Source organism: Etheostoma cragini, chromosome 10 (genome assembly GCF_013103735.1).
Source record: "Etheostoma cragini isolate CJK2018 chromosome 10, CSU_Ecrag_1.0, whole genome shotgun sequence".
Taxonomy (NCBI): Eukaryota; Metazoa; Chordata; class Actinopteri; order Perciformes; family Percidae; genus Etheostoma; species Etheostoma cragini.
The window spans coordinates 21,397,509-21,411,073 of NC_048416.1; the positions used below are offsets into that span (position 1 = coordinate 21,397,509).

A 13,565-nucleotide genomic window follows, 5' to 3' on the forward strand; every position below is an offset into this window, starting at 1 on the left:
TTTTACTTAGAAAACATGGCATTATGTGCCAGTCAGGTTCCAGTGTTGTGACAAAACCCATTCTAATATTATCCTCTTTAAGTAAAAAAAACATAATTTGTGGAAAAAAATAACGCTTATCCAGAGCCACATTAGAAGAACTGAATCCAAATAACGATAACAATTTAAAAGTTTCCGAATGCTGTTGCACCAGGTCGCTGATTTGTTTTCCATTGCAGGTTGTGTTGTGAGGGTCACCTTGGGACATGCTGTCCTCCATCAAATATAGGTCAAAGAGTATTTTGTGAAGACAGTAATAGTTATTTCCACCTGCTAAAGGTGTCATAAATAAATAGTTCTGATAAGTCGCACTTCAAGAAGCACAAACAAGTGCTATAAATATTTTTAAATGCTATGTCACCCATCTTTGGTCCGTTGGCAGGCAAGAGTAGCTATTAAGTATCAAAATAAATCTTTCTCTCTTTCTGATAGAAAAACACAGGCTGAGTGGGGAAAACTCTGTGTGTGTGTGTGTGTGTGTGTTCAGTTGGAGATCTACAGCTGTCTGTGTGACAGGCAACACAGTTCTGGCATTGATGGATAGGGGAAACCAAATGACACACCGGATTTTCACAGATAAAAACATTTCAGCACTCTGCTATTGTGTGATCTCTCTCCAAGTTCCTCGTCCTGTCTCTTTTTCTTTCACAAATCCAGAAAACTGAACAGGACCTCAACCGTTTTATTTGACATGCGTGATGATCAAGGGGGCTGAATTTTTGTCACCATCATTAGGACAGGGGCTGAAGAACGGAAAGAGCTTCTCAGTGAAATTACATCCGGTGAAGGAGAAGATGCAAGCCCTGGCGTCCACGTCATAGAAGGAAACTTGACCCCCCTCGTAATCAACAAACACCCCAACCTTTTGAGGCATCTCCCTCACATTTAGATTAATGGCAGGGCCGGCATTGGCTGTTAACTCATTTCCGTTTCTCAACCATATAGTCCAGTATCCGTTATTGGGGCTTAATCTTATATCCCCCTTCCTGTTGATGGACTGGTTTGCAACTCCTAAATCCCAGTTTGTTTTGTCTTTAACCTGGACCTCATAGTAGAATTTTCCCAAGGAGAAACCCTCCTTTGCAAGAACATTAAGGACATGTTCAAACCTCTCTGGTTTGTTTGGGAGATTCCTCTTTCTGTCTCCATACGCGACTTGTTTCCCATCCGAAGAAATATTGAGAAGAGGGTTTGCTGTGTCAGGGTCCAGAGTCACATCCACAGCATGTCTCTTCATTTCTTTCAAGTCGGGATCACAAAGCATCTGTACTTCTCTCCTCACTGTTGTCTCCAGCATGGCCATTGCTCCTTTCACGGAAAACTCATCATTTTTAAGAGTCAGGTCAGACCAATCCTTAACCTGGGGCGAAGTGATGGTAGTTGACAGGATATTTTCTAGGAACATCAAGGCATCGTCGGTAAGTGAGACCTGATGAAGCTTCAAGCTTTTTTGCTTTATTTGCAAGATTTCTCCCTCAAGTTCTTTAATGAAGCCTTTTGTTTCTGTTTCAATTCTTTTCTGCTTTGTCTCAATTACCTCAGTCAGCTCAGCTTGGCTTCTCTTAATGTAGTCCACCACAGAAGTCATCACATGCACGTTGTATGACAGCGCCTTTGCTGCATTATTCCTGCTAGCCTCCACCGACTGTTGGAACTCGAGAATTTTCTGCTGACGCACCTGGATCATCTGATCCATGCTTCTCTTCTCTAGTCCCAGCTGGTTCTTTCTCATTTTTGCCTCCTCCTCCAGACTCACCATCTTATGGCTTTTATGGTCACTGATTTTACAGGATTCGCATACAAACATTTGGTCCACCTGGCAAAACAGTTCAAAAGGCTCATCATGCGCCTTGCACATCCTGCTCTCTAGGTTCTCAACCGGTTGGATTAGCTTGTGTTTTTTCATGGCTGGAATTGTCTGATGACGCTCCAGATGTGTGTCACATAAAGACATGAAACACACTAAGCAGGACTTGAGGGCTGTGAGCTTTGCCCCTGTGCACATATCACAGAGCACGTGTCCGTTTCCTGCTGTTGCAGAGGGGCCACAAGATCTTTTTTGAATTGAATTTTTGACCTTTGCAGCTATCTCAGCAATGACGGTGTTAACCCGAAGCATTGGCCTGTTGAAGAACTTCTCTTTACACAGTGGACATTGTATTACAGTGTCGTTAGTGTCCCAGTAGTTTGTGATGCAGTCAAGACAGAAGTTGTGCCCACAGGGAATCGACACTGGTTTAGTGAACACATCCAGACAGATGGAACAAAGAAAATTGTCCTCAGCAATTAGACTACTAGCAGCAGCAGAAGCCATGTCTAGAAAATAGAAGGAGAAATATTGAAAAAAGTTAGGCATTAACAGATCTTATTTTACTGCTCTGTTTGAAATTACTGAAATAAGCAAGGTAACTCTAAAGGCCAGACTGCAAAGTGACAAATTGCAACTTTACCTGGAGTATGTAGATGAAATCCTTTTAGATCTGTAAAGGAAAGTAAAAACATGAGGCGCTTTTTCTCCTTTTAGTTTCTCTTTCAGCAGTGACATCAGAGTACCGGTCTCCTCCCATTTCCTTATCTAACTTGAACAAGTTAACCCATTACAGGCAGCAATTCACTACTGACCAGGATTAAGGGTTTTTTTGTCTTCTTGATCCATTAGAGCTTAGTTAGAGGTATAAAATGTGTCCCCAATCTTGACTTCAAAGGCTTGTATATAGCTATATGAGCAGTGGTTTCTCTCAGGTGTGCATTATTCATAGTATTCTTGGAACTCAGTCACTTTCTTGTTGATGTATTTACAATGTTAGTGCTTCAAAAATCCCTTTCATGTACAGTATTATTCACAAATGAGATGAAAGCTCTGAGAAAGCACTACATCCTAAATTCAAAATGGGTTTGTGAGCATGCATGTGCGTGCATTTCCATCACATGAGAGTGCTTGGTGAAGGCATCTGCAATATAGACTGTAAATGCTGTCATCTTGTACACTCTTCTCTGAGGAAACAAGGCTTCAAAAACAATGGCTTCCCTGCATCCTTGAAGAGCTTTGCGACATCTGAAATAATATAGTTGCATATAGTATCTTTGCATTTGCTGCATTCATGTATGATTGAATGTATTTCTATTGCTGCAAATAGGTTTACCCACAAACCGCACTTTGCAGGAATGCAGGTGTGAGCATATGAAAATGGGCTGATGGTTGGGAAAAAAAGGTGAGTGATACATTTTACTGAAGCTTTCAGTGACACAAACTAATGAGCCTTCATACAGATTGGTTTGTCAGTTACACTGGTTATGCGTTTGTGTTTGTATGTGTTTAAATATGTGTATTGGGGCGTATGCTGTATGCATCATTTCTTAGTGTTTTACTGCTCCATTATTTAACATGTTTTATGCATTTGCTGGAGTCTTTAGTCTGAATAGCTGGTGCAGCCTACACCAGGCGTTAATGAATTCAGTGACTGGCAGTATCAAGACAGACTTTGAAAATCCAATCATACAACACTTTGGGGTCACTTACACATTTCCATACTACTCCATAATAGACAGAATACCAGCTGATCTGAGTGGGTGGCTGATCTTTAAGGCGCCCATACTATGCTCATTTTCAGGTTCATGATTGTATTTTGTGGTTGTACCAGAATAGGTTTACATGGTTTCATTTTAAAAAAACACCATATTTTTGTTGTACTGCACATTGGGCAGGATTAGCTGGGAGACTTCTTCTAAACAAGGGGTACTTGTTGAATACTTGCAGAACAGGGACATGGAAGTACTTCTTTTGGAAATTATGGTCAACTAGTGTGTGTTGTAGGAGTGTTTTGCGCTAGCATGTTCTACTGTTAGCCAACGCATCTTGGCTAGTAACATAGAAAGCAACAGCTCACCTGGAGACTAAAGGCAGAGTACATTCAGAAACCCGAAAGTGTGTGTATGTGTGTGTGTGTGTGTGGAAGCACCAGAGACACAAAATAACACCCCAAATTCAAGAAAAAGTGTTTTTCTCCTTTGGGCACTTTAATGCAATATTTACATTTCCCATCATCAGCAACTATTCATCCAGTGTTTCAAAGACACATTGTGTTAAAAACTAACTGAGAAAACGTTGGAGTACTATTGTGCAATTATGTAAGCATATAAAAAAAACAGTTAAACTGATGAGCTGGTAATCTGTCTATAATGTATTGCAATGGAAATTTCTACCCATTTCTACCCTGACCTCAACATTTTGATTGTGTGTATGTGTGTGTGTGTATATTTGCCCGGTATTTTTAAATTATGTACTGTACGTATATACACAGTTGATGTGCTCAAGGAAAAAGCTCCCCAATGTGACTGATCTGAAAATGACAGGCCACCGTTGATCAGAGCTCTCTTGAGCCACATCTTATCCAAGCTTCACCTCAATGTCTTGTCTGCCATAAAACATTCAAATGACATTTGGATCGGATGGGGAGTCCCTTTGATCCTGGACTGTGTGGAACTCCAGGACCCGCACCTTTCTTCTCCTTCGCACGATCCACTGATAAATTCATGGAATGATGAGAGTGAGTCGGGGTTTTTCCCCTCTCATGATTTTACTTCTTCTTACTTCTTCCTTCATTCAACCAGCGCTTTCTCCCTCTCTTCATCTCTGTTCTCTGGCCTGTCAGCTCCCATGTGTGGCTGCTCCTCTCACCTTGAATACATGAATAAGAGATTAGAGGAGCTCCAAATGCCAGAGACACAGACCTTCCTCTATTGGAATTGAATGCCTCCTGCTAGGTGCTGATCAGTTTTAAACTGAGTGTGATTCTACAGCAAAGCCTGGTCTCTGTAGCACATCCTATAGCCCAAAAGATAAGCACTGGTGGACTACAGGCTAAACTGTGTCATTGGATAACATCACGTTCATTGACAAAATAACATTATTATTATTATTATAATAATAATAACTATTAATATTGTTATAAACTATAGGGATAAAAGTATCTGTGTACGCCTTGTCTACCTAGAGGTTCTCATCTCAATTAAAGCTGCCCAATTAAATTTCTGTTCACATTCAGTGTTACTTACCTTAACCACGTACCCTTGGGTCCATCAAACATTGGTAGTTCATTTCCATCTTAAAATTGTATTTTAAACCCAACATTGTTAACATTCATATTTACTTGCTAGCAGACTTCTTCTCCCCAGCTTTTGCTCCTGCATCACTCCGCCCTCCGTTAATCATTGGAATTGTGTGAAACTAAAAGTAGGGCTCAGTATCAACTCACTAACGTGCGCATGCGTGCACTAGCATCCTCACACATGCATATGAGATAAAAAATAAAAATACAAAACACTTAGCCAGCCCCATAGGTTCAAAACTCCACCTGGAACCTTTTAAGGAACCATCTCCAACTGAAAACACTGTTCACAAACTGCTCCAAACAGCTCTGTTGTAATCCAGCCTTTACTTCCGTGACAAACGCTCGTCACGTTGTAACACACGTTATAACACTTGTCCAGTGTGGCATGCCCTTGTACTTTGCAAGTGATTAGCTGGCAGTGCTTACCTAGGTACTGTGCATGTGAGACTCCCAACAAAAATGGAACAGAAGTGAGATGACTCACTCTGTAGCTAAAACAGAAAGCTCAACACACAGGGTGAAAAGAGGAGCTGCAGCAGTGTGCAGTACAACAACAATATAGTGTTATAATGTATTTCTGAATAAAATTATGAACCTGGAAAAAAAAGCATAATACGAGGACTTTAACAATACTCACATGTTGTATGTTGCCTTAAAAGAATTATTGATTTCTGTAATAATTGCTCTTTTCCACTCTGCTTGTGAAGTGATAACTTTGTAGAGCAATGACATGACAACCCGCCTGGGCACAAGGTAAGGGCCATAAAAAAACAGTTAACCACTTGACTGGCCCCCGCATAAATGTATACATTTTTATATTTGTTGTTCTGGTTATACCCTAGCTATCAGCAATAGTTAAATGGAGAACATCTGATGTAACAATATTTTTGACCAAATACCTCAATTTCAATATTGTAGGGTTAGCAATTGGTGCTTTCACAAAATATTTACACAATGACAGTTTTGATAAACAATGATCCGAAATGTGTACTGTATATAATGACTACTTAAATTAAGGAAAATATACAACAGCTAGAACAGTCTAGTAGGTTCAGAAAATGACATCACTGCAATGCAGCTTTAAAAACCAGGAAAAGACAACACTCATAATACAATATAATGATAGCCAACATTTAAGACTATATCTAGCCGGATTTATTGATAGAGATATAATATTGATAGATTGCCCAGTCATAGCAATGGTGCTGCCATGTGTGGAAGCATTTCAACAGCGTAGATTTTTTGAGTGACAGCCCTAATTGGCCACATTTGTGTTTCTGATTCCAAAAGCAAAGAATTTCACATTAAAATTCATAGTCATAATAACATCACTGGTAATCTATCTGAAGAAACACACACAACCATCAAAGGGAGAACTATAAGCTGCCAGATTTTGTCTGTGGGCTGTGTGAATGGCAGCCATGCTCTACAGTGTTGTGAGGGAGAGAGAGGAGACACTCTCACCTCCATCATTCTAGTTTGTTTACTACTTGGTCAGTGCACAGGGTTTTGTTATTGCCAACCCCCAGACACAACAGTTCTGGAGGGAAGATAAATAATTAGTCATGAGATGAGTTTCTCCCTTCATCCATCAGCCCAGGGAACATGGCTGCCATAGGAGAACTGAAGCCAAATGACAGTCCTCTCCCTCCAGTGTTTTTGTTCCCCAGACACTCAGCTTCAGATTTCCCACCTTGATAGGACGACTTTGAAATGCTCAAAAGCTTGCGAGGACGACTTCATCCTTGTCAGGGTGTTTGCGGATTAAAAGCATTTCTTTTTTTCCGCGGCTCTTGTTAAAAGCAGTGCTTTTAGTTACGTAAAGAGGGAGCAGAGATACTGCTTCACCTCTTCCTCAAAATTGTATAGCAAAGTAGAAACAGTGAATCTGAGTCGCAAGGCAATTCGAAGCACATTCATCATGCCATTAGAATATTCAGCTGTAACACTACATCTCTTCTCTACCAAAACTGTTTCTCATCTTCTGATAATTCCCACCTGATAGCCACCCCATGAAAAGCCAGTCGCTAGAGAAAACTCTAAGAGCTGAATGTTTTGTGAATTGGATCGGTGCAACTCAACTACATAGAAATCAATCCGGACATTTTCTTGAACCCTGAGTGGTACCAGGAGATTTAAAGGATCAAAAAGCTTATTTCCAAATGTAAAGGCTGTTGAGCCATTTTATCTACGCTCTTATTCATTGGGTGTGCAACTGTTGGATTTATACCACTATCTGAGATGGCGGCAAAACACCAGAGGAGTTAGTTTGTCTGATAGGCTGCTTCAACTGTTGAATTATTCATTTGTGCTATTTGCCAGACTCAGTTTCTGTGACTGAAAATGTAACATTGATTGAATGATTGAAGACTCAGTAAAGTAAAATATTTCTGTTGTTACAGAGGTCAAAAACCTCTGTTAGTTAGCTGGTTCCGGAGCCTTGGACAGCTAAAAACAAAAACTAAATTTCAATTGTAGAGCATTTTAAATGCGTATTACATTATGTAAATAATGTAAATGTTGCCTTCTGTGTTGGTAGCAATTGTTTAACTCCCATAGAGGACATATAGAGGATTTTCATTAAACCAAACCCTGTTTTTGATACTATTTGCCTTCACAGGATTGAGGAATTAACAGAAAAAGCTTGTCCAGCATCACCTTTTTATTTTTACATATCTTATTAGTTACAGTGTAAGAGACCAGAGTAAAGATTTAATTTTCCTGTAAAAACTGTGGGTAAGATAGATAACAGTTTTTGCTTCTCGGTCGCCCTTCTCATCACTTCTATGCTTTCACCTTCGCAGGCTACTACTTGATCTACCATTTCAAACCGGTGCTCCTTTCCTCATTTTGCGGCAACGCCCTCTAAAACCCTCTCTTTCTGTCCTCTCTCACCCCAACGTCAGCCACATTTAATGACTCTGAGCTGCAGCCTTTGCTTGGTTGTCACACATGGGCTTTTAGTAAGGTCTTGCACTCCTTATGCGTTTTGCTCCTCATTCTACTATGTTTTTTCCTCCCGTAAATTAGGCTCTCTGAGGTACACGTGCCGAACTAGGGGTAGAAACGAGAAGTGGTTCGTGCCTCGTTGCCTATCATTAAACAGGAGTCTGCAGGTTTCTGAGCCACCTACCTGGCATTGGAAATGACAGATTTTCTGATTTAGCAGCATAAATGAGAATCTTATATTTAAGTTCATTCCTGAATAGGGAAGGTGAACAGTATGTCTCTCAAATAGCATGTGTTTGCTTTACAACTAGTTCATTAATAACTAAAATGATCTGCAACAATATTTATAACTAATTTCTCCTTTTATAATTTTGTAAATTTTCAAGTAATATTTACAAAATTTACAGATTCCAGCTCCTGAAATGTGAGTTTGTTTTTGATTTTCATGTTTTAACTTGCTTCTAACCATTTTTATATTTTATAGATGAACCAATCAATTGATTAAAATAATAACCAGCAGAATCCTCGACAACACTCCTAGCAGCAATATGTCCATTATCAATGGATGAGAATATGCAATATTTTACTATTAACTGAGGTATGTCTCAATTAATACGGGCAGGAATGAGTACATGTGTTTAAAGATGAATGGATGTCTGATGTCCTTGGGCTTATATTTGTATGCATAACAAACATGGAAATTAAAGCCAACTAAATCATCTCAGGCTCTGTGGCTTTCAATTATAGACAGTATAAAAGAGTTATTGATCCATAGCAGAGGAGACACAGAGAGAGGCTGAGGGATTTTTAAATACTCATCAGCTGTCACACTCCTATAAGGCTTGGTAGATCTTTTCTTTAATAGATTGTTAGCAGGAATCAAATGCCGGTTAGCTTCAGCAGACAAGTAAAACAGTTCCAAGTAGTGGTGTGCTAATCTGATATACATTCCCTGTACCTTATTTTCTAGTAATCTATCTACAGTGTTCTCCTAGAAAGCCCCAGTGGGTTCTGGCGTTCCATCATCTTTAAGCTGCAATAAAAAGCAGGCTGGGTTAGGGTTAGGCAGCTGCTCAGGTTCATTCAATGTTCCACCTGACCATGATTAATGTGCGAAAGGCCCGATTCACACCTAAACCACAGATCTGTCTCACTCTTTCCCACAGCCTTCAGCCACTCTCTCAAATGGTTTAGCAGTGGGATCCAATATGTTTAGCCTGCTATCCAGCTCCAGAGTTCAACTAGCCATCTCCCAGATGTCCTGTGAGACCCTCTAGTTCCATGGATAGACTTCTGAACGGGCCCACTGTGCACAGGCCCGGGGGCCCAAAGGGTTTCCACAATTTCTCCTTGGACATGAACAACCACAAAGAGACACAAAAGGACTACAAAGAGATGCAAAAAGATTATAAAGATGCTAAACAACCACATGCAACACAACCACAAAGAAAGGCAAAATGACTAAAGCGAGTCTCTAAATGGCCACAAACTTTTTGTCCCTCTTTTTTCTTTCTTGTACTGCCTTCCGTCTGTGCCATCTGTCTCTCCTCCTTGTCTCCACAGACAGTGTTGTCAAGTATGGGGAAGATCACAGAGGATTTCTATCTATCTGACCCCGGCATGCCCTTCATCTTCCTTTCACAGCTTGATCTATCACAGACAAGTGCTTTTTATTGTTGTTTGACAGCCTGCTCTTGGCCCATGGCTCTACTTGTCCCTCCCTGCCCCTCTCATTATTACTGTGAGCCTCCCTATGTTGGGAACAAGCCAACATATTTGCATATCCTCTTTACATTCTTTTTGTTGACGTCTGTAAAACCACGCTCAACCTCAAAGCGCTTATTCTTGTGGTACAGGACCTTTATGACCAGGTAGGGGTTATTCATAAAAGGTATTATTTTTACATTTATTATATTTATTGTTTTTTTTATGGCTTTCACCAAACAAAAGTGCAACACTTCACAAAAGCAGTATTCCGATGCTGATGTTTAGAAGACGAATCAGTTTAATCCCAGACATTCTGCCTTTCCCTTGATGCTTATTTTTGGCTGTTTTTGTCACTATCTCTTCTTGACCCGTCACAACAACAGACATCCACTGTGCTCAGAAAATGTAATCATCAGCTTGACGAACTTCTCAATGTGGCAGTATTAAGTTCCTTCAAAAGAAAAGGTGCAGCATCCCCTCCCTTTCACTCTCTCTTGCTCCCTCATCTTTTGCCAATTAAGTGACAATGACAACTTTTATATTTCTTCTATATACCAACTTCCTCATCTTGTTCCAACACTGAACATAACGTACAGGTCTCTGGTGTGATTATTTTAGCAAAAAACTTTTTTCCAATGTTATATTTACATTGTTATGCAGAAACCAGTGATGTTCTCTTAATTAGCACTATCTACTAAATGTGAGTTAATTTATTTAGTAAAAAATAATCTTAGAGGAAAACAAGATGTTTTATTTAGCCCTGGAAACCATCAATAAGAAGTGTACTATTTACAGTCAATTACTGTACATCTTCCTACATACAGCAGATAGAAAATGGTCAAAGTGTACAGTGTTCTTCTGCTAATCTGTCGGGCAATTTGGCGGGGGACAACAAGTCTCTGAAGTGTCAGTATAGATTCATTATGAGGACCACAGGGTATTGTAGCGTTGTGATGTTTGTATCAACACAGCAGTCACTTTGTTACCAGCCTTTTAACATTCCCCTGCTACAGCTTATGGGTTTCCTTTCCCCTCAGTTCTTTGTATAATAAGGAAGGGTTGTTCATTTAATCTAAACTCACTACAGGAAGTGATTAGACACTTACAGCTACTCTTAGGGGCTGGTGTACTGGTACAATATTGACTGGGGATTAACATGCAACAAGTAAGACAACTATCTATTTAACATAAATCTCTTGAATTAGTGATTTGAGCTTTTTGTGGCATTGATGACCAACCTTATGTTGTAGAGATTCTTGTTATATATTGTACTAGTCATTCGCAACAGAAAATACATTATCAGCATAATGAGAAAACCTTAACATACTCCTTGTTGAAGTCAACAATTCTGCAAAATGTTTAGTATTTCATTTGCTTTCCTACAATATCCACTAAAGCATAATTCTACTTTTTATTTTTTTTTTACGGTTCTGTGGTTACTCACAGCACTTTGTTAAAGGGGACATATCTTACAAAAACTCACCTTTTCATTGGTTGCCCACATACATTTAGTCATCTGGAGTGCCTACCAACCCACAAACTGTGGCGTTAGATAACCCAGTCAACCCAGTAAATAATTTTGTGGGTCGCCCAGAAAAAAACAAAACATTGGATTTAGTCAAAGTTAACAGTGACTTGAATCATTCAAGACACAGTTATTTTTTTAACAGTTAACCAAAACCATTATCTTTTTGTTGTTGTTGTATAAACCTACCCAGACTAGGGAGTCAGGATGTCAACTCCAGCTTCTGTTGTCACAGTCCTTTGTGCTGATCGCCCACCCCGGCCACCTTCCCTTCTGTGGAATACAAAAGCGTACCGAAAAAAACACTAGGCAAAAACTTTGTAGTGTATAATCATGATTTCTAGTAAACAGGTTGTGAGGACAGGGATGCAGACAATGTACATATTAATTTCCTCCAGATTTACTGTTAACTCAGTTTTAGGGGCGTCACAATGCCTTATTAATTATCCATAGATCAACTATCTGGCTGTTTGATGGTTAGATATATTCCTATAATAACTGGTTGGTTGTTTTACGGCCCAGTTTCTCCATATGACTGCTTGTTTTAATATCATTGCAGTATCATTTTACCTGTTAATGACTACTGTAGTCTTGTTTGTTTATGTTTATTGTCTCCGTGGGGAAATTAGGTTGCAGCAGTCATGACATCACAAGGCATTTTTAAACAACATCAAGACATTTTGACTTGTCATTCTGCCTATGGTTGCAAAGCACTTTGGTCAGCTCCCGTTGTTTAAATGTTTAATAGAAACAAATTTGACTTGACTTGACTTGTTTGCCTGCCACTGCTTTAATTCCTGTGATATTCTTGTCCCTGAACTCCTTATCTCTCCATCAGTGTCTTGTCTTGCTGGGCTGCTTTCAGTCAGAGCTCCAGTCAACCCACCAGAAGAATAAAGGTTTAACCAATAAAACTAAAACAACCTTGATTGGAATGACTTTGATGGAAAAAGCATCAGACTATATAGCTACTTACCTCATGACTCGTACTTCTGCTCCTTGAGCAGCCAGGTGGTGTATAGCTGAGTGTTGAATGAATGATGATAATGCGCTGCTGAGATGGATGGACTGGTACTCTCCGATAGGCCAAGTGGAGCTGCTGCCGTTTTGTTGTTTTGTTGTTTTTTCATCTTGTAGAAGCGTCTGTGTTTAGGTCAGGCTGTCGAGTTTCTCCATCAAGTTTGATGACACGTGACAGTCCGTGACACAACTGTCTCTGCTGATGAACACTTGTGTGTGTGACCATGTGTGCTGCTGTTGCCTTCAGGGAACATAAAGTGCCACTCACTCTTTCTGTCCAACGTTGGTTTTTTAAATGTAGAGTGCAAGAGGAATAGACACCTTTTGGCAGTTGCTTTAAAATAGTCTTTGTGTTTAAAGGTAAACAATTCCAATTAGCAATGCTCTGCTTTTTAATTTAGGAAAAACAAGTTAAAATCCGCAATGACCCAGAACATATGACTCACCAGGCTGGGCATGGGTGCACTGGGAGTTGTGGATCAAGTGGCAACACCACTGGGAGTTAAAGGTTGTTGGTTTTGTGTTTGTGTGTCTGTTGATGAGGGGGTGATCCAAGGGACAATACTGCAGTTTGTTTTTTAGAAATCCTTGTCAACTACAAGGAAAAAAAAAACAGTCCAACTGAAATCGCATTTAGTCATTTATTTTTGCTTTCCCAAATAATGTCAATGTGTTTTTACCAGTTTTTTGGTTATTAAAAAGTAATAATTACAAAAAAAGGTTTTTGGGTCGGTGTTGGAGTTTGATTGACAGCAGCTTGCAGGCTGAGCTCCAGAACTGGCGGCAGGGGAACAAAACACAAAGCACACAAACTTGTCCTGTAGCTTATAAGATATGGATAGAAGATGTGTTGTTAGTGGTATTGAAGAGCAAAGACCAGACCAGCATCTTACTGGACCAAGTGACATTTGCACTTATGTTTACATACAGCTCACCAGCTAATTGCATTTTTCTTTGGTAAATGTTGGTTTGGTCAAGCAGTCAACAACCTGTACAAGACAACAAAAAATGCAATTTAATTTAACTTTGACTTTAATGCAGCATCCTTTTTTAAGAAGCTGATTATTTTATTGTTTGTAAGTTTTCTTTGCGAAATAAAACCTCAGCTATAATCTATGGAAGATTCTGTATACGTGAGGATCTGTGCTGTTGAATTGCGTGGGTCTCCTGTCTCTCTCGGTTTCTATGTCTCTTTCAAACATAAATATCAACAC

At 39.7% G+C, this 13,565-nt stretch overlaps 2 protein-coding genes across 6 annotated transcripts in view; one reads left to right on the forward strand and one right to left on the reverse strand.

The window, feature by feature from the left end:
- LOC117951686 (ecto-NOX disulfide-thiol exchanger 2-like) overlaps positions 1–13,565 on the forward strand; it is a 157,183-nt gene that overhangs the window by 55,856 nt on the left and 87,762 nt on the right. The gene's annotated exons all lie outside the window — the stretch shown is intronic.
- LOC117951687 (nuclear factor 7, brain-like) lies at positions 506–2,612 on the reverse strand. The gene is made up of 2 exons (XM_034883512.1): positions 2,490–2,612; positions 506–2,355 (listed from the first exon to the last, which is right to left on the reverse strand). The coding sequence occupies exons 1-2, from the start codon at positions 2,539–2,541 to the stop codon at positions 722–724; spliced, it is 1,686 nt and encodes a 561-aa protein (XP_034739403.1). The 5' UTR covers positions 2,542–2,612; the 3' UTR covers positions 506–721.

What these genes read in the sequence shown, in the direction of transcription:
- LOC117951687 (XM_034883512.1), bottom strand. Translation starts at nt 2,541, where the DNA reads ATGTTTTTACTTTCCTTTACAGATCTAAAAGGATTTCATCTACATACT. An exon ending in ATTTCATCTACATACTCCAG is followed by an intron (nt 2,356 to 2,489) that starts GTAAAGTTGCAA and finishes TCTATTTTCTAG; the next exon opens with ACATGGCTTCTGCTGCTGCT.